Raw genomic sequence first — 21,310 nt, forward strand, 5'->3', positions numbered from 1 at the left:
GGATTTCGCTTCAAAGCAACACACATCAATAGCCAGCTGTCCTAGGTTGTCATGGACTGGGGCAGCCGTGACCCCTGCCTTTACGGAGAGACGACATGCTGATGGTGACAGGATTCCCTCCCATCACCTCAGTGACCAGTACTTGCCATCTGATGTTTCCAAAGGGAAAGAGAGATTGAGAACCAAGAACATTCCTGCATTAGTATTACTACCCAAATACTGCTTTCATTGATTGTGTTTACTTCTACTTAATGTTTTGTTGATTAATTCCTATTATACAGCATTAATTATTTCAAGTTTTTAATTATAGCTTATATTTTAATATATTTTGACCTTTTCATTTTTTTGTTCTTATTTTGTTTATTGTATTCCTATTTGTTTGTTTTTCTTTGTTTTTCGTTTTTCATTATTATATCTCATTCCTTCTTTCTATGTTTCTTTGCCCTATACCTTAGTTGTGTATTTTATACAGCTTCTCTATCTTTGTTATTTTACTCCCATATGTGAAGCACTTTGAGCTGCATCTCATATATGAAAAGTGCTATATAACAAAAGACTATTATTATGATTAAAAAAAAAAGTCTGTTATTTTGACCTTGTGAGGATATTTTTCTGGTCTAAGTCAAAAAATTAAAAATGCCAAGTCTTGTAGTTTGGTTACTTACGTTTAAGGTTAGGGCTGAGTAGGGGTTAAAGTTGCTGGGATTAGGGTTTTGGCCATAGAAATGAATGGAGAGTCCCCACAAACATATATATCCGTAATATGTGTGTATGCATCCTCTGACAGACAGGCATCCTGCCAAGGGTGGGTCCCTGTCCTGGAGGCTGAATGTAACATAAAATATGTTTTTGCATTACGAGACGTGTCCTGGTGAGACTGTCAGGATATGGGACACCCTGGATGGGATGTTAGTCAGTCACGGGATGCAAAAACAAAATCACACATACTTAGGGGAATATAAAGGCACCAATTCACCTAACAGGACGTTTCCGGACTATGAGAGGGAGCTGGAATGCCAGCAAGCGGAGCATGGAAACACCACACCCATGGGACTGAGGTCAGACTAAAACCCACAGCTCTGGATGCCTGAGGCTACACTTTGAGCCACGCTACACACATCAAAATGGAGTAGGTTTCATTTCAGTAAAGTAAAAAATAAAAATATACACAAGACATTGCATACCTGGCGATAATTAATTATTATTATAAAGCGTTGACGTCTATAGAATACTGATAAATGCAACCACAACATGCTGACCACCAAATATTTCATTGATCCATTTTTAGAAATTCGTTTGGAAATTCTCGTAGTCACAAAAATAGCATAGCATTTACATGTTCACGTTCTTGATATATTAAAAGAATTAAAATACCTTATTATCATGCAACTGAGTAAATGGTCGTCCTCACTAGAAGGCGCTGTTTTTATGCAATACCCTTACACGCTGCTACGCCTCATGCCAAAGATCGCTGTTTTGCGAAGACCCTTGACTCGTAATTATGTGGCGAGGTCGCTCATATGCTTGACAGCTTGTGAAAGACTCAGCTGTGTCTTTTTCCCACAGTATTTCCTTTATGGGAATTAATGAAACGGTGGACCTCGGCAGACGGTCCCAAGGTCAGGTTACGGCAGAAACGCCAAACCCGGAAGTGCGAGTTTAGTTACCGGTCTTGTTTCACGGTAGACTGTCTTTAGTTTGAGTGCGGCGGTTACTACAGCTAGCAGGCTAGCAGGCTAACTGCCTAATGCCGGGCCCTGGGCGGTGCTGTGTCTGCGCTGAGAAAAACACGCCGCTAAACAATGTCAGACAAAACCAAACTGGGCTCCGCTTGACAACTAAAATATGTATGGGTCTTTATTTTAATTTTCACGAGTGACTTATTGATTGCGCCGTCCTTCGGGCTAAGAGCCGCACCGAGGCGTCCGCGTCCACATCGCCCGAAATCCCACGCCGCGGCTCCCTCAGTAGCTAACGAGCCCTCGGTACAGTGTTGGAAAGGTAGGTTACCAACCAAAATCTTTTTTCGCACCAGCTAGTCAGAACGCCGTCTAATGAAGTTGTTTTGCTCGCATTTAAACTTTTGATTGACGGGCAGCGGTATTGGGACGAGCCCTCAGCGCTGGGGGCAGTAACTAATTTCCGATGGGCAGTTCACGTTTTAGCTTGCTAACTAACTTGTATGTCAGCTGTAGCCAAATAATGGCTATATTCCAGGTTAGTCATATTTAAAACCCCGCAGTAGACATTTAGCTTAGATGTCATTGTCGACATTGCAGAGTGATGCTGCAGGCTAACTTGTTTGATTTTAAGAGGGTAGCTTTTCAGCCACATCTCTTTCTGTGGATTCGGAGAGGTACTAATGTTCACCATATAATGCACCCAAAGTTTAGTAACAAAAATAACATTTCATTTCCTGACAACATTTTGTGTACATTATAATCTGGCCTTGGTTGCATTTTTGTACAAAGTTGCACCATTTTGCTCTGTACTGCAGTATTTGTAGTACATATACATAATTTCATGCCTTTTTAAAAGACATTAATATGGAAAGACTGCAACTTTATTAGCTGGCATCGATTTCTTGGGTGACCATGCAAAAGTTGAACAAAAGGAATATTAATATGTGTGTATTGCTCTGGAGTAAGCATATAAAGTTCTTGCTTAGCTCTGTTTACAAAGATATTTTCATTTTATTGTGTTTTTTCAGTTAGAAACTTTCAGATCTCGATTGTGCCACTACAATATAATGGTGGTGCTTTGGATGGCTGCATATGCGCTGTGTATCTCCATACTGTCATCTGCAAGAAAAGTAACAACCAGGGGTACATTTGCCTCATTAAACATTGCTTTGCTTATACTCTCCAGTCTAAAATCTTGCTAAATGTCCACCCATGCATGCATGCATCCATCCATCCATCCATCCGTGCATCCATTGTTTGGCATCACCGGGTTTGGAGGGGGCAGCAGTCTAAGCAGGGATGCCCAGACCTCTTTCTCCCCAGCCAACTCCTACAGCTCCACCTTGGGAATTCCAGGGTGTTCCCTGCCCAGCCAAGAGATATGATCTCTCCAGTGTGTCCCGGTCCTCCTCCTGGTTGGACATGCCCAAAACACCATGGAGAATTCAGAAGGCATTCTAGATGGATACCTGAACCACCTCAACTGGCTCCTTTCGATGTGGAGGAGCAGCGGCTCTACTTTGAGCCCCTTCCGATTGTCCGAGCTCCTCACCCAATCTCTGTGCCCAGACACCCTGCAAAGGAAACTAATTTCTGCCACTTTTTTCCATAATCTCATTCTTTCAGACACTATTCAAAGTTTTTCATCGTAGGTAAGGGTACGAATGTAGATCGACCGGTAAATCGAAAGCTTTGCCTTCTGGCTCAGCTCTGTTCGCCATGATGGAATGGTACAATGTCTGCTTTATTAGTGATGCTGCATCGATCTGTCTGTCAACCTCCTGCTCTCTTCTTCCCTTACTCTTGAACAAGACCACAGATACTTAAATTCTTGCTAAATAATGATACCCCAGTCTACCCCAGTGTTTCTTAATCAAAGTCCTTGAGGACCAACAGACAGTCCACGTTTTAGGGAGGAGCAAAAATGTGGACTGTTTGGGAGGGAGCAAAAACTTGGACCGGCTATGGGTTCCCAAGGCTTGGGTTGGGAAACACTGTTGTAACTACCATTAAAGCTACAGTTGTGATTATTGGTTGTGCCATCATGTTCATACATAATTTTAGAAATGAACCCTATTGTGCGTCACGTGAGAAATATGTCATTAGTTTTAAACATTCTTCCTGGTTCACTGAGCAGTTGAATGGTGTTTGTGCTTCTTCTGAATGGTACAGTATTGGAGTTAGACTGATTTTTTTTTCCCCCCTTATCCAGAGTCTACACTTACTTTGCCATGTCTGAGTTTGGTTTACAGTCGTGTTTTTGCCCAGTACATTGACCATTTCTCCTGGGTCAGGTGCGGCTTTGCGGCCAGCATATGAAAAATTTAATCAATCCGGCCTTTTCTGTGTTGTATTGATTTTCTGAACTGGTGCTGAAACTGAAATGGGGGCTGCATTTCAAAATCAGGTAGAGGCAGAAACCCTCTGGTGACATGCCCTGACTGTTAAGTGCATTTGTGCTATTAATTTATAATGCTCTTACTGTAAAGAATTCTCCCTTTTAAATGTTGATTTTAGCCCTATTAAGTTTGAACGTCATCCGAGATGCCTGGTCGATTACTTGGAGCACCTGTTCAGGTGGGAAAAAAAATAGGATTTCCGTTGACTGAATTGTGCCTTGAAGCTTAGAGATTTATGCTGAAGCTTGGTGTAGCACCGGGAAAAATAAGATGCCAATGAAACATTCTGGTGACCAATATCTAAAGACACAGCTAAACTTTTCGTTGACTGAGGAATGTGAAGCTCAAAGCTTTGGGGATTGTTCTTCTCAGGAAAGATGAGCTCTGTTCAGTTGTTGGGGTCACGCTGGCTCAGGTAGGATCCACTGGTTTGCTGACACAGTGAATCTCATTGAACTTCTCTCACTTGATCAGTGGTTTTTGCTAAAAGTTTATTAGTTTTTAGGGATTCACGGTCAGTGGTTAAGTATTCATCATATGGTAGTGTTTTAAATGAAGGAAAATAAGTGACTCTATCCACTCTGTGTGCGTGGTGTTTACATGCTTTCCCCTCTGTTGGGCAGGATGGCTCTGAATACTCTAGTTTCCGCCCACAGTATAAAGACATGCAGTTAGGCTGACTGGTGTCTCCAAATTGGTCATAGTGTTTGTGCATGTGTGACCGTATGCATGCGACCTGTGATGGTGTGGCATCCCATCCAGGCTGTACTCCAATCTTGTGCCTGGCGCTGCTCAGGATACGCTGAGGCCCCGCTGTGAAATCCAGAAAAATTAGGCTAGGTGAAATGGTCATTTTGCGTTGCCCATAATGTGTGTGTCTTGTGGTTAACTGGCATCTTGTCCAGTGTGTCCTCATGCTTCCTAGGATAGGCTGAGGGCTAACCGATTGGGTAAGGGGTTATGGAAAGAGAAAACAATAAGCCTTAAAATAACTTTAATAGTATTATATACATTGTCCTCACTGTACAGTTTAATACCTCTTGTGGTATAGATTCAGCTGCTGTTTAACGTTGATGTCGTATTGCTGTTTGGCTGCCTCATTAGTCTTGCATTCCGCTGACTCACCACAGGACTTGATGTCCTTGTCTCGAATGGCTTACCTTAGGAAGGGTTACGCCGTGGAGCTGGCTTGAGGTCATTCATGGGTGGCAGTGCCCTGAAACGGCAGCCAGCTGTCCCGAGGAGATCGTGGCCCTGTCTGCAGTTTCCTGCTCTGTGCTACGTCACTGTGAGTGCCTGACTGCTAGTTGATGCACCTTCTCACTCTCAGAGAAGCTACAGCATTCTTATTGGCTCATATTTTGCTCTCTGATGAATTGATAAATTGCGGTGAACAAGCCCTAGGAGTGTTTTGGGGTTTATTCAAGTAGCTAATTAATTTGTACCCGTTTTTTCCCCCCATGGGAAATTACTAGCAAATTAGTTAATAGTGTTTTTTTTTTTTTTGCTAACAAATAATCTTGAACTGTGTTTCCTCCTTGTATATGACATTAAAGTTGTACAAGGTCACTCCCCCAGCCGTACCTGTTAATATTTTTCGAATTACCTTTTGTTAAAAGGAAGAGCCTTTTCTTCTACAACTATTTCCTTGTCCGGTCATCATTGCCTTCAGCCGAAATGTCATATGTGGTCCCAACCCAAGTGCCCTTCTGTCATGAACATCCAGACAGATGATATTTAAAAGGAGCAGAAGTGGGGTTATTAGTTTAAAAAAAAAAAAAAAAAAACGGGAAATTGCTTTTTATACAGAAACACCAAAGTAAGAGAAATAAGCAGATCAGTAAACTTCGTAATAATACACATGTGAACATGGAAAAGTTTTAAGAAGGGCATGTTTGTGCTGATTATCAGGACAATCTAGAGTGTAGGAGGCGAGTGATCTTCACAAATAGTCTGTTTGCGTATGGAAATGAAGTGCAGGATCAAAGGACGTATGTTAAACATCCTTGCTCTATGTGTTTTGGGCTCTGAAGATTTAATCAGCCCCGATACTTTAGTATACAAGTCTGAGACATTTGCTTGTGGTTCTGCTTTAGCTTATTTGCGATGTTTAATAACTCGGAGATGACGTTAGAATTGATTGGCAGTCGAAGCAGCATGCTCCACAAAGTCAGCGAATCGATTGAATGAGAGCTTTCTCTTTGTGGCTGGCGGAGATGGGTAATTCCAGCCATCTCCTCGTGAGTATTATAAATATTTAATGAAGCTGGTGCTTTGGTCAAAGTGTCAGCTGTCATTCTGCTTGGAATTGGTTTCCTTTCACAATTATGCAGTGAGCATCCTATCCCTCGCTGTCATTTCCTTTTCCCTACTAGTAGGACACGGTGACTTATCTTTTATTGCCTGCAGAAGCTTGTTTGATGATAAAACGTTGAGCTTCCTTGTGGTAAAAACAGGACTTTGCTATCCTTGTTTGGATTTCGGTATAGTGCACTCAAATTACTGACGTAGTCCCACACTCTGTTTAGGTTGAAGCAAAATTTATCAGTCATACTGGAAAGAAAAGTCACTTATGGTCTTTACGTACAGCAAAATCAGCTGTTTATTGGCAGAGATGGATGGTCGCAGGCCTTTATCCCTGTAGGAATGCCATCTCATCCTTGGTGCCTTCGTGCTGATTCAGCTGCTGTGAGTCCTGGTGTGATGAACAGTGACCCTCTTTTGTCGGCGCTCCCCCAGTAAACGTCACTCTCCTGTCTGTCCTCCTTCCCACAGGCCCCTGTTCAGGCGCAGGTACGTGGCGCGCACCGAGCTGGACTGTGATGAGCTTGGAATACTTTTCTCCGTGTAGCTGAAGGGGGCCAGGCAACAGTGTGAGTTTGGTGACTTTTACCAGGAAACTCAACTCTGTTTTTAAGACAGTTACCTTAAAGTAAGTTACTTGGTATTTGCTGAGTGAGTCGGTTTTGTCACAGTATCGTTACAGCCATCCCCACATTTTGACAGTTGCACATGGTTGAAATGATGCAACAATTTGGCGTATCTTTTGTGTTTTTAAGTGCTGTCAAACAATTAAATTTTTAAATCAGATTAATCACAGGGTTGCTGTGGATTAATTTCGATTAATCATGATTAAATATAATTCATTTTTAATCTATATTAATCGCATTTCATTTTGCATGAGCAAACAGACTCAAGAAAAAATGGAATATATATGCACTTAACATGTTTATTGAATATCTTGAACACGAGTCGGATGCATTCCATCTGCCACAGAAATGCAATACCATGGACCCATATCAAAAAGCAAGATTTTTTGCTTAGCCGGACAACTTGTCGTATTTAAGGTACCTCAGTTTAAATGGTCTTTATCTTCGTCCACTTACAATTAGCCCGAACTACCGTAAATCTGACAAATAATCCGACTAATCATGAAATCCAATTCTAGCCTGGTTAATTTCCATTGTTAGCAATATCAGTTGATAAAACATTACGCGTGGTGCTTTACGTATAAAACTCCGTAGCAACACATCCACAGATAAGTTGGATGGTATAGTGTGTGCGAACGATTTAATGAGCCATAAATGAGAAGTAGTGCTCAAACAGTATAAAACTTTCCCATCTGTTGATAAAAGGCGTAGCCATCTTGCATTCTAAACTCGGGATCCTCTGTGCTGCTCCGAGATATTTCTCAGATCTCAGAGAAACGGAAGCGCGCATGCCGTCACTTCCGGCTTCAAAACTTGGAATCCAACTCGGAAAACTAGTTCCCAGGGCAAATGGAACGTACCAAAACTGCCCGAAATGGGTTGACAGAGACATTTCAGGGATTTTGAGTCATTCTGCGCTGCAGATGGATTAATTGCGTTAAATTTTTTTATCAGATTAATCATGACGATGGATTAATCCTCGTTAACCCGTTAATTTTGACAGCCCTAGTATTTTTAAATATAGTAGTAGTGATGGAAATGTATATTTTCTTGGGTACACCCTCACAATACTTTCCTAAGGTGGGTACTCTACTCTAAATACATAACTTGCATTGGATCAGTGATTGTTACCTTACAGGACTCTGAACAGTCCTGGTTTTGAGTCTGTCCCCCTCCATTCAGTTTTCTATGACAGGTAGCCACTGAGAAAGGATGGATCCTCTGACCCCAGCCCTCCAGAAAGGGCCTTTGCCCCCTGTACCGCTGAGGACTGCCAGCAAACTCCCCAGCGCAGAAGCCCCCCTCACCAAGACTGTCGATGGGCTGCATGTGGCCCAAGACAATAACAGAGCAGGAATCAAGTTTTCCTCAGGTGTGCAGAAGGCCAGGAATTGTATGGGTTGTACTTGTTCAGCCAGTGAGGTCTTGCTGCATCGTTTGATGTTCTTTAAATAGATGGTCCAGGGCTTACCCTCGCTGTTCTCGGCTTTGAAGACCATTTCAACGATGCGGTGAAGGTGGAGGAGACCAGGAACCAGCAGAACCGCAGCGCTGCTCCTCGAGAACCCCCTCCACTCCCTCCGCTGCCCCCCGGCAAAGGCTCCTGCAATCCCCCCTCCACAGGAGCTGGGGGACTCCTCAAAGACCGGCTGCCAGCGACGCAGGGCAGGAATGGCACCCCCGCCACCAAGGAGTAAGTGTGTGTGTCTGTGCAGATCGCGGCAGGGAAGGGGAAGGGCTGTAATGGTGCATGCTTTAGTTTCTTGCTCTTTAAGTTTTTCGTGCTTTCGTTTCATCAGCTATGTTCGGGTCAAATGGATACATTTATTGACGCGCGCAGAACCTAAATTCAGAAGTAGAGGTTCCACACGTAAATTGTGGCTGTGAATTCGTTAAGGCCAATGGTGGTTACAGCCAGTCGTAATCGGTGGTTTGGGAACCTTTTGGTTTCCCAGTAAACTACACCAACACTGGAGAGAGAGTAGCTGGTAAAACCAAGGCAGTCTGTCGACTCTGTTAAAGCTGAGCTTGGATATGTTGCTGGAAACACATCCAACATGCGAACTCATCTGGGAAGTCATGAAGCGAGTGTCTACGACCAGAGCAGAGCAGAATCAAGCAAGTTAGTCTCCTCGTGGTTTTGTTTGCCTGGAAATTCAAACCAGGTTAAAAAAAATAGATGATCATACTCTGAAGTAGAAATCTTTGGATTTAGACAGGATTTTAGTTCATTATGATTATGATGTGCATGCAAGCATCTCTTAGGTTTTATTCAGGCACGTCAACAGATGCTTTGCCTTTTGTGGGTTACAACTGTTCCTGATTGCCTTTGTGTTTGCAGTTTTAATAATAATTTCAAGACATTCAGATTTTTGTGCTGTACCAAAATTGCACTGAACTTTGAACCAAAAACCGAAGTTTATAATAATCTGTGAATTTTTTGTACTGTTACGCCCCTATTAACAATGGTATGAGATTTGGCTTTTAACGTGAATCTTTCCTAAGGACAGATATTTTAAAGCCATATGTAATGAGTTTCAGTGTTTGATGAATAGTACTGTGAGGGAAGTGATTGGCTGCTGCTGCACTGATGTAAAAATCCTCTTCCTTCTAGTCAGAGGCCACCTAACTGGAACTACAGTCCCACCTCCAACACTGTCCGGCAGGTCATGTTCTCCAACCAGGCGGTGCAGAGGGAGGGCCTCATCAAGCACCTCCTCACGAAGAAGGAGAATGACTATGTCGACATACAGAACTTCCGGTGGGCTCTGCTGGCCTTTACTTACATCATGTTTTGGGTGGAGATATTAATTAGCTAATTAACTATTAATAAATCATTGGGGAATGCAGCTTATAAATCGTCGGGGAATGCTTAAACTGTAGCCATTAAATCATAGTACTGGGAATCTATGAATAATAATAATAATAATAATAATTGAAACTTTATTCATTCCCGTGGGGAAATTGTCTTTACACCTCCCTCAACTTGCTCTTTTTGGAGTAAGTTGTCTGTGAAGGGTAGCCACCTGTAGCAGCGCCCAGGGAGCTGGGGGTTAAGGGCCTTGCTCAAGGACCCGCAGACGTGCTGAGGCTGGGTTTGAACCAGCGACCTTGTGATTACAGGCACGCAGGCTTAGCCCTCTGAGCCAGACGCTGCCTAAATCAGGAAAATGTAAGGGGTCATTGCATGATTTTTAAAGTTCCATTTTAGCTACCAGGGCTTTAGTAGCATTCAGGGCATTTTGCAGTTGATTTGCAGCTCAATGGCGAGTTTGTGTGCCTGAGCCGCGAGTGATGTGCCGCACAGATTCTTCGTGGGGACGTGGAATGTGAACGGCCAGTCCCCGGACAGCGGCCTGGAGCCATGGCTGGGCTGTGACACCGAGCCGCCAGACGTATACGCTGTGGGGTCAGTATCGGGGGCAGTAGATGGAGGATTACCGCCTGGGAAAAGCATCTCAATAGGCAAATTGTATCAAAAAAGTCATTTCATAGGCCTGAAATGTTCTGCAGCCTACTTAATCGTCAGTCTTATGGGGAAACAGACTCAACATCTGTGCATTCTTACTGGAATTCTTTACAGCTTGTGTTATGCAGTTAATGTTATTTCAGTTCACATAAGGCACCATACTAAGGATTACAGCAAACCTGCCAAACTACACTTTGAGCCTCATGTTGACTAGCATTTCAGTGTACTGGGGTCCTGCTCCTGTAGCCATTTCCGCCCTCATGACTTCCCGGTTCCTCCTCCCCCAGGTTCCAGGAGCTCGACTTGAGCACAGAAGCCTTCTTCTACCTGGACTCGGCCCGAGAGCAGCAGTGGATGGAAGCCGTGGAGCGGAGCCTGCATCCCAAAGCCAAGTACAAGCAGGTGATGGCCGTAGCTCAGCGGGGATAAAACTGTCAGTTTACGCTTGGAGGTTGGGGACCCCATGTCAGTGCCAGTGTCTGCTGTGACATGTATTGACTTCTGACACGGTGATCTAAAGGTCCCATATTGTTGAAACAGAAGATTAACAGCTGCAGAAGACTAACAGCTGTTAGTATACAGTCTGATTGAAAAGCAACACAAGCATTTTGTGATTTTTTTTTTCTTTTCATTTTTGAGGCAAGTTATAAAGCAAATTTACAAAATGTTTGGTTTCTGTGAAAAGGTTAGTAGCTCTGCTTCATCAGTATTTATCTCATTGTAATAATTTATTTCAGTTAAATTACTGCCTAAACTAAAAATCAAGACACTCTGTTTGCCCTGTAGATCCGTCTCGTCCGGCTAGTGGGCATGATGCTGCTGGTGTACGTCAAGAAGGAGCACAGGAACTACATCAGAGACGTGGCGGCAGAGACTGTGGGCACGGGAATCATGAGCAAAATGGTACGGGCCGGTTGTGGGACTGACCTTCCGAGTCGCCTAACCTCGTTACCTGCATCGGGTGCTGGGCCGTCTCCTGTTCCCCTTTCACCATTTAGACCTGTGGCGGCTTTGTGTTTCCAGGGTAACAAAGGAGGCGTAGCTGTGCGCTTCGTGTTCCACAACACCAGCTTCTGCTTCGTCAATTCCCACCTGGCGGCGCATGTGGAGGACTTTGAGCGACGCAATCAGGACTATAAGGACATCTGTGCGCGCATGAGCTTCCACCTGCCAGACTGCCCCCCGCTCAGCATCGTCAAGCACGAGTGTGTTGCCCTTGCCCTCTTGTTCACCAGCGTGCACACTTATGTCTCAGAAATGACACCTTATCATACCTCAACCATGCTGCTGATGACAGTAATATCTTCTGGCCTGCTAATGTTATTGCACAATGAAGAAAAAAATGGTCAACAATAGACTTGTTGTAAGAGATGTTTGTGTTTAACTTTTCCAGCGTAGTAATCTGGCTAGGAGACCTGAACTACCGTCTGTGTATATACGACGCGTCTGAAGTCAAGAACCACATCTCCCAGAAGGAACTGAAGAAACTTCAGGAATTTGACCAGGTGAGAAGATTGGTAGGGACACCTATTCACCATGCAGGAGACCCTCCAGCAGGCCAGGAAGCTGAACGGTGTGGGACAGTGTGCAGGGCTGTGCTTTTCAGTGGTTATGGGGTGGGGATTGGGTTAGGGTTAGGGGTGGGGATAGGCTCTACACTGGCTCAAAGAAGAGGACAAACTCATTTCTGAGAGATGGACCAGTATGTCTCCGACAAGCACCTGACCATAGTTGCCCTGAAGTAGAATATCTCCCACTGGTCCCTGCGTCTTGTGGGAATGAGCGGCACGTTACCCAGGTCACTTGACTCCCCCAGTTACTGAATTGAAGCATTCACTTCATGGCGACTTTGTGTCAGCAGAGAAATGAAGAAGTTATACCTACAGGGATGGATTTTGAAGCATAGCTCTCTCTTTGTTTTTCTGGCATTCTAAGCTGAACATCCAGAGGCAGACGCGGAGAGCGTTCACCGATTTCATAGAGGGAGAGATCGGTTTCAAACCAACCTACAAGTATGACCCTAAAACAGATCGATGGGACTCAAGGTAACCTCTTCAGCTTCTCTATCTGTCTGAATCTGACCCTTTCTCCTTTGCCTTTGCCACACAGTAGTGTTCAGCATTCAAGGACTAATTTCTGCTGCGTTCTGCTGTCACCTGGTTGAATGGGGTCTTTCTAAACGACTTTCGTCTTCCGTTTTGTATGGCTAAATGCTTGTAAAATAGGATAGGATTTAGCATGTCCAAGTATCCTTCTATCCATGGGTGTGTTTGATATGCTTAGCTTATTTAAATATTTCACTGTCCATCCATCCATCCATCTTCAGTAAACACTTATTCAAGCAGGACATATAGCTGTCCCAGACCTTTGTACAAAGTACAAAATGCATCTGAGAATCTTTAAAGTGTTAGTCAAGCATGTTAAGATGGCCATGATGAACAGTTAGAAAATGAACAGATTGAGGTTGAGGGTGGACTCCTCTTTCTAAATGCACTCTCCGTCATCAGTCCTACATTCTTAAATATAGTCTGTGTGTTTTGCTCATTCCTAGCGGAAAGTGCCGGGTCCCAGCCTGGTGCGACCGCATCCTGTGGAGGGGCAGCAGCGTGAAGCAGCTGCACTACCGCAGCCACATGGAGCTGCAGACCAGCGACCACAAGCCTGTCAGCTCGCTCTTCAGCGTAGGGGTGAGCCCGCTGACCGCTAACTGCTAATGGCTAGCACCTGAATTGATTTGAATAGAAAATAACCATATACCGTTGTTAAAAAGCGGCAACTTGAACATGAAATCACCAATAAACGACTTCTGTTTATTCAACATTTTATAAAATGCATACTACGTTTAAAAATTTCCAGCTTTACGGTTTCAGAACCGAACAGCCACCCTGTTATGAATATTACGGCTTTTTGAGTGTTTTTAGCTGCTGTTATTAACACTAATAACACATTAGCGCAAACAAAAGGGCTGCATACACCAAAATAGTTCTTGCTTGTTCATTGGCGTGGGAAAAGGCGCTTCTAGTGTTGTTAGGGGGGTAATCAGTGTTACCTGCAAGATCGCTATTTTTTCTTTGCTGCAATTGTTTTCATTATTACTTTATTTAACTTGACACATCACATCTTTAAATTCTCATCCTTGCATTAGAATATATACCAGTTAATATTTTCATGGTATCTCATGCTGTGTCATATGTTTTGAAATTACTACACACTGAATATTGAACTGAAGCTTGACATAAAAAAATTAAATCGCAAATCAAATCATAATCGCAATATATCTCAGAAAAATCGCGATTAGATATTTTCCCCAAATCGTGCAGCCCTACTACTCCTCAGCCTCGGAAATGCTTTTCTGTGATTGGTGGGAATGGGTGACCCTCGTCCTTCACGCCGTGACTCATGCCCGTTTCATTCTCTTGGCAGTGGATGACACATACTCTATGAAGTCATTGACCATATGACTGTATAACTTTTGCAAAATTGCAAGATGCCATTTGTGTTCTGTCATCTCAGTCCCACCCAGCTTCTTTCCCTGGAACTTCATGGGGGGGGGGGGGGGGGTGTCTCGTCACATTTGGTTGTCTTTATGTTGAATATTTGTAGGAGGTTGTAAGTTACAGTATTTAAAGATGGTGTCTATAGATCCCGTTTGCACTGTGCTGTCTTGCCTCAGGCTTTAGTAAGATGATGAAACAGCACATTCACCCCCTTAAACTCCAATTCCAGAGTGATTATTCAGATCTACAGTGTCTCCTTTCCAAATCCTTAGTTGGCTTAGGCTGCTACGTCATGATAGGTGCTTAATCTGCTATAATTAATATTCCAATTTCTTCCAGTGATACATGTTGTATTATAAAAATTTGAATGCCTTTTATAAGGAGTTTCCCAGCCATACTATTCAACAGGGTCACATTGATATGGAGGCAAGTGACATGCATGTTGCTTTTGCCTCTTTGTGAGTGAGGTCCGACGTTGATGCTCTGCATTCATGAAGTCACATCTTAGCCCAGTTGCATTAATACGGCCGGCACAGCAGCTCAGCTCAGGGAACGTTAATAGGACCTCGTCCGTTCGCTTGACCTGGTCCTGAGTGTGACCTGCATGGTCCCATCTTCCAGGTGAAGGTGGTGAACGAGCAGCGCTACAAGAAGGTCTTCGAGGAAATTGTCCGCACGATGGACAAGATGGAGAATGACTTCCTGCCGTCATTATCGCTGTCTCGGAGGGAGGTGAGTGGCATGTCCTCTCTGGCCATATGTTGGGTACTCGCAGAAGGACCTTGAATCATGCTTCTGTGATTCATAATCTGCTGGGTCACAAAAATAGGGCTTAGCTAGTCTGCCCTTTTCCGTTGGTTTGTCTTGTAGGATACCTCTAAAATACCATTTAACTGAACCTCACTTGCTGGTTAGACTCTTACTAGACAGAAGTTGCAGGTGTCTCTTAACAAATCGGGCACTCAGTGTCAGTTTGAGGTGTGACATGCTCTTCGATTTGCTTCGCTTTCTGTAGTTCGCCTTCGAGAGTGTGAAGTTCAGGCAGCTTCAGCGCCAGCGCTTCGTGGTCACCAACGACGGGCAGGTCCCCTGCCACTTCGCCTTCATCCCCAAGCTCAACGACTCCCAGTACTGCAAAGCCTGGCTGCGCGCTGAGCCCTGCGATGGCTTCCTGGAGCCCTGTGAGTCCGGGATCGCTTAACCGATGAGCAGATTGCCGTCTGCGTTCGGGTGGATGGTGGTGCTGCTGCTTAATGTTTTTTACTGGTTCACCGTCATAACCTGAGTGATCCAATTTCGACCTCTTTGTAGACGAGAAGCTAGAGATCAACCTGGAGGTGTACGTCAGCAAGGACTCCGTCACCCTCCTCAATTCTGGAGAGGACACCATTGAGGACATTCTGGTGCTGCACTTGGATCGGGGCAAAGACTACTTCATCACCATTTCCGGGAACTACCTGCCCAGCTGCTTCGGGACCTCTCTGGAGGCACTGTGCCGCATGAAGAAGCCCATCCGTGAGATCCCTGTCAGCAAGCTCATCGACCTGGTGAGTGTTAAGGTTAGGGTTAGGAAGCCAAAGTAGACATCTGGGGGGAGGTCTCCAGGCACAGATTGGCTTATTTCTTCTTGAACCACAGCAATATATGCAACCCACAATTAGAAGACAATGCTCCATATCTGCTGCTCTTAAGCAAACAATGACTAGGAGGTTTGGCCAATGTGCCCTTTACCATTGTCTCTGTAGGCTAGAACTCTGAAATATTCTGCTGCCATGCTTTATGTCTTTGGCCTGCTGAAAGGAAGTGGGTCTGTTTTTAGGAAGCTGTGGCTAAGTTTTGGCTGACGCATCTTTCCTCTCTGACTTCCAACACACTTATTGATCTGAGGAGCTTTTTCCTGAGTTAAGCAGGAAGTCAGTCTTGGCTGATCTTCATCTGTCACGCCTTGAAGCACAGTGGAGAACATATTGCGAAACTGGTTTATTTTATTTGCGACATGTCCAGAGCAGCTCACCAATGATGGCCTGTAAAGGCATTTTCAAAGACAGCATCAGAGCTCTGCTTTTTTCCCCCCACCTACATCTTTCTTCCTTGTGGTTCTTTTACTGTAATTTTGTGTCGGGGGCTAAAGTTCTGCAGCTGACTTTCTCTGTGGTACTTGATTGTCAGTGACTTTCTTTTTTCTTTTTCCTCGATTTCTTTTCCCTTCCTTTTCTTGTCATGATCACTCTCTCACTCTTTGGCCTGCGTGGTGCTCAGGGAGAAGACAGCTTCTCAGAGAAGGTAAACAGTTTGGTGCAATCCAGTAGCTCTGTGAATTTTCTGTGAACATAAAGCTTTTCTGCGGAGATTAAATAAAATGTGTTCGCACATCAGAATTCTATAGCCAGGGTAATGATGATCTTTGGAAATGGATTATTAATGTAAAAGGAAATCGCCACCACACTTCTGTTTAGTTCGTTGACCTCTGTCCTCATTCTTAACCCACAAATATTGATTTTAGGTCTATATATTTTTGCTTTGGTGTAAACAGGCCTGTTGTAAGTTAGACTTTATTTCTGCAATTCGCTCTAGTTTTTGTAGTTTTAAAAAATAAGGATTTTTTTTTAAAGAGAATAAGCTATTCCTCAAGTTTTGGATGGGCAATATTGTCTTTTATATTTGATTTTTAAATACAAGAATGGAAACACTGTTTCTTAGAAGATCGGATTAGCAGGTGCATTGACCGGCTTAGGAAATGAGGTCGGGAAGTGAGTGAGCCAGCCCGTCACATTAGCCCTGGCTAGCTGTTACAGTTTCCTTCTATCGGGTTTCTCCTGTGTCTGAGCGGTATTCCTCCCGGAGTTTATTTTTAGGCCATGCTGTGCTAGCAGTCTACTTACAAAATCTGGCAGAATGTGATACTGTGATGTGGTTCTTCTCCAGTGGGCAGTGGGGGGGGTCCCTGTTTTTAACACTGCCTCTTTGTTCTGGCAGTAAAATCTTAACGTAAATATTATATATATATATATATATATATATATATATATATATATATATATATATCAGTGCAAGCATGCTGCTGACTTTATAATTGCTTTGTAACTGTACATGGTTAGTTTGGGTCTGCTTTGCATATTCATGATCAAATTTGGAACTCTTTGAAAATAGGAGAGGATCAGGATGAACTCCCTCCTGGTAGACCCTGGTGGGACCGAGGATAGGCCCCTGAAGATCCCCAAGGAGGTCTGGCTGCTGGTGGACCACCTGTTCACCAAATCCTGCAACCAGGTGAGCTACAGGGACGATGCCGACCTTCCAGCACAGAGAGAAGTAGTTTTTACTTCTTACCTCTGCTCATTGTGCCACCTGGTTCCAGGAGGACCTCTTCCAGACGCCTGGTATGCAGGGCGAGCTGCAGAATATCATCGACTGCCTGGACACCAGCATTCCTGAAACCATCCGTATCCTTTCCAGCCTGAACCTGCTTTCAGTTTGTCTTTGCTAGTGTAGACGCTTCTACAGATGACTGTGGGGACTAACAAAGGAAATGTCCTTAGCGCTTTATTTCTTAACCTTATTTTGTTTGAGATAATACAGCACTATTTAACTATTCCTCTGTCTATACACAAGAATCCCTGTCTCCAATAGTTTAACCCTTTCTTAGTCCATTATATCTGACAGAGAGCAGGGAGTTGTGTGCAGAAAATGTTTGCTTTAATCCAAACGCATGTTCCTTTTTAAATTGGGTGTTTGTAGCACTTTAGGGCTTCATTATGGCCCATCGTGACAGTATGCTGACAATATGGTGCTCTTGGTCTGTGTATTCATAAAGTGCTGTGGTCTTCTGCAGAAAGAGCACCACCAGGATTCTGTGTATCTGAGCAGCAAATGTCTGCAATAGCTAAACTCCATCATTACCGACATTCACAAAAAAGCAAACATAGAAAAAGGCCCCAGCACCTCCTTTTGACATGATAGCTAAGCTCTGAAGCAAACTGCAATGTATTTGGATGTTGGGTTTTTTTTGCAAGCATGTTAGGGCTTTCTGACTCAGTCTCTGAGCCTCGATGGCAGCTGCCTCATTAGCCTCTTAAAGGCGGCATTTACTCCTGCCTCCTGTCTCTCGCTCTGTCGGTCACCGCTGTGGCTCCTCTGTGGTGCGTTTGCTCCCTGACTAGCTGGCCTCAGCCGGCAGTAACCACTCGGTGGCAGAGGCTCTGCTGATCTTCTTGGAGGCCCTGCCGGAGCCCGTGGTCTGCTACGAGCTCTACCAGCGCTGCTTGGAATGCTCTCTCGACATCCGTCTCTGCAAACAGGTGCATGGACCCCTGGTCCTCCTCCCCCCACGCTTCTCTAATGAAAGATCTCTCATGTCTTTTGTGATGTGTACCACAGGTTGGCCATTCATCCTATTTTGTGAAGTTCAGTGGCATTTTTCAAACACAGCAGCCACTCTCTGTGTCATTAAAGGTCTCGGTGATTGTAGTTTTACTTTGGAAGCATTCAGTGCTCAGCACTGCTAACAGATCTGATGGTCGTGTGCCCTGACAGCTGGTCTCACAGCTGCCTCGCGCTCACCGCAACATGTTCCGGTACCTCATGGCCTTCCTGCGGGAGCTGCTCCGCTGCTCCCATAGCAACAACCTCACAGCCAGCCTCGTAGGTCAGTGCTCACATCCCCCTGCTCCTCCTGAAGGCTTTGTGCGTATATTCAGAAGCGTCATTGACTCTGACTCTTCCTGTCCCTCTTCAGCAACGCTGTTCGCCAGCCTCCTTATACGGCCCCCGCCCAACTTTGTGGGCAGGCAGACATCACCGGACCGCCAGAAAGCCATCAACTTCATCCTGACCTTCCTCATGGGTGGCGATGAGGAGTGAGGGCTTCCTGGGTGGGGCTCTGATGCCCCTCCCACTTCTCCAGTGGTCAGGACTCTCTTCACTCCATGGAGGGTCAGATGTCCTGCTGTCTGACTCTTCTGGTACTTACAACAATGCTCTAGTCAACATTCGCATCATATGGATTTTCTGTGCCAAAAGAAAAACTATATCATTTGGCCTCGATGTGTGAATGTGCCCTTCATCACTGATGATGATGATGATGATGATGATATTATGGTAATGATAGTGATTTGTTGAAGCACTAGTGATGAATGACACTAACGACTATGTATAGGGCACTGGTAAGCATTGAAACCTTAGACATTTTTATACTCATCTACGCATAAACTCTCAGACTTCCTCATATATGGGCATCAATGTTGAATCACATATTGAACTACTTGCTGAGGTGCATCTGAGGTGAACCAGACAATCCTCTTTTTTTTTTGGATCATCAGTCATGTAATGAGTGAAGATCATCAGCGGATGCTGGGATTCTACCTGCCGTTACTTCTCCCTTCTCGAGGGGACGTCACATTTCATTCCTATCTGTAGCATCTATGTTGCTCCTTTTGCTGAGAGCAGCAGTTCGCCATTTTGACTTAGGAATTTTTAACAAGCCAGTTTTAAGAGTATATTTATTTTCATTTGCTTTATATGTGTTGGTGTAACACGTACCCCTTCATGTTTTATATTTTCAAGAAGTGTAGCCATTGCAGTCATGTGTTCACACGTTCAACTGTTTAGCTCTGTGTGTTGCATCTCTGTGTGAATCCTGAAATCACCACGGCCAAGCCTTCATCACAGCGTCGAACGTGTCCATGTGGCCCCGGCTTTGGCCCCGCTGCTCGTCACAGCTCGCGAGATGCGAAGAACAGGAAGCTGCCATTTATCCGCCACGATTTAATTACTTATCTATGATTTGTAGAAGTGACTTTGATCGTAAACCTCACTTCACGTCTGCTTTCTACATCTCAAAAACCGATCATGTGCACTACAGTCTTGGCGCCGCATGGAGCTGATGTCTTGCCCTTCAGTGGGGATGTCTCCTGTTATCTCCTAGCTGATGGTGCACGAATGTCATTCTCCCTTCTGTGTATATTTGTATGTAGGATGATGTATTATGCACACTAAGCTCTTTGTTCATAATGCATTCTCAAGTATTTGCTTTTCAAGTATGATGTCACAGTATGCAAGAGAAATTCCCAGAATTCTAGCAAGTCAAAGAGCAGCAAGCAAAAAAAAAGCTTCCTCTTTCATAGAACAGATGAATATGATTATTGTGCAGACTGGGTGTTGGCCCTGAAGTACGTCCTGCTGCAGACATTAATGACAGCTGCATGTCTGTTGCTGTACGTGTCGTCTCCAGCTCTCCGATGCAGAGAGGGCCACAACCTTGCAAAAGTTCTTCTTGTCCATGTAAAGCAGTCAGGGTTGGAATGTCCCCACAAAACACTATCAGCGACTCCTGTCCGCTCCTCAGAAGCGCTTATACAATACCTTACTCTGTCGTCATGGCCGCACGCTCCTCACCACAGTATTTGAATCTGAGGTGGGACTGTCCCCCGTTCTGAATGCTGTGCGAGTCTAAGACGAGGGCCGATTTGTATCCTGGCAAGTTGTGAACCATGCTGCCGTCACCCACTGCTTGTACTACATAACCTCCGGCGCTTGCTGTCTGCCAAAACAGATTGCCAAACGGTGGCTTGCAGTGAAAAGAATGGTTTGCTACAGCCGCTGCAAGTCTCTTCTGGTTGCAGATGTGGACCTGTAGACCTACTTCTATCCAGTCGTCTTCACAACACTACTCTTCGTAGATGAGATCGATATTGTCCACATTCCCAGAGACGTTCAGTATGTTGTGTTTCGGTAATCCTGGCTGTTCAGTGTTTATCCCTTCCATATTGGTCCTGCTGGCTGACAGGACCAGTGTTGAGAACAGCCTACGTTTATGAATCTTTTGGATTGTCACAAATATCCTTAAGCAGCCTGGGAATAATTGTTAAATCAGTTACTACGGTGAGATTCTTTGAATCTGCCACTAACTTTTTTAGGGCTCTTTTGGACCTATTCTAGCCTAGGATTCACTCTTATGGTACGTCTGTGGATGTTCTAAATGCACACCTATTCAAAAATTTGTCCCAGTTTTGGTAACTTTAATTTATTAAATAGAAATAAAGATTTGTTGCTTTTGCCCAGTTGTTTTTCTCTTTGCTACCTAACAAGTGAAGTTTCTTCAGGAAAATGCAGAAGGAAATTGATTCCATTCCTCTTCCCGGAGTCAGGGGGCACATATATATACTATGGGTATTGTAGAGACACAGAGTCAGTGATCTCCACACTTTTCTACAGTGAGAGTAAGAAAATAACCTTGGGTTCTACAAAGTACACAGTATATTTGCCAACTGATAGTGATTTATTTTTTTTGCCCATTTTCTAACAAAGGCAAACGGGAGACTAAGCAACTATTTTT

At 44.2% G+C, this 21,310-nt stretch overlaps 1 protein-coding gene across 5 annotated transcripts; it reads left to right on the forward strand.

Annotated features, from left to right (window-relative positions):
* The first annotated feature begins 1,463 nt into the window (after positions 1–1,463).
* On the forward strand, positions 1,464–21,031 carry LOC111837993 (OCRL inositol polyphosphate-5-phosphatase). Of its 5 annotated transcripts, none has more exons than XM_023800509.2 (22): positions 1,464–2,001; positions 5,247–5,369; positions 6,857–6,954; positions 8,194–8,383; positions 8,467–8,704; positions 9,626–9,772; positions 10,319–10,420; positions 10,768–10,882; positions 11,267–11,383; positions 11,504–11,685; positions 11,874–11,985; positions 12,416–12,525; positions 13,032–13,167; positions 14,599–14,709; positions 14,993–15,158; positions 15,289–15,524; positions 16,237–16,260; positions 17,128–17,247; positions 17,336–17,420; positions 18,148–18,275; positions 18,511–18,622; positions 18,713–21,031. In XM_023800509.2, the coding sequence occupies exons 4-22, from the start codon at positions 8,224–8,226 to the stop codon at positions 18,835–18,837; spliced, it is 2,526 nt and encodes an 841-aa protein (XP_023656277.1). In that variant the 5' UTR covers positions 1,464–2,001; positions 5,247–5,369; positions 6,857–6,954; positions 8,194–8,223; the 3' UTR covers positions 18,838–21,031. The 5 variants fall into 5 exon arrangements, with proteins under 5 accessions (XP_023656277.1, XP_023656278.1, XP_023656276.1 ...); XM_023800510.2 differs by lacking the exon at positions 5,247–5,369 and adding an exon at positions 6,671–6,769; XM_023800508.2 differs by lacking the exon at positions 5,247–5,369.
* The last annotated feature ends 279 nt before the right edge of the window (positions 21,032–21,310 follow it).

The sequence above is a fragment of the Paramormyrops kingsleyae genome, chromosome 18 (assembly GCF_048594095.1).
Source record: "Paramormyrops kingsleyae isolate MSU_618 chromosome 18, PKINGS_0.4, whole genome shotgun sequence".
NCBI lineage: Eukaryota > Metazoa > Chordata > Actinopteri > Osteoglossiformes > Mormyridae > Paramormyrops > Paramormyrops kingsleyae.

Bases quoted from the DNA above. Each gene is read 5' to 3' on its own strand.
- LOC111837993 (XM_023800509.2), top strand. From the start codon at position 8,224: ATGGATCCTCTGACCCCAGCCCTCCAGAAAGGGCCTTTGCCCCCTGTA. The intron at 9,773-10,318 runs GTGGGCTCTGCT...TGTGCCGCACAG, and splicing joins GTCGACATACAGAACTTCCG to ATTCTTCGTGGGGACGTGGA. The intron at 11,986-12,415 runs GTGAGAAGATTG...TGGCATTCTAAG, and splicing joins AACTTCAGGAATTTGACCAG to CTGAACATCCAGAGGCAGAC.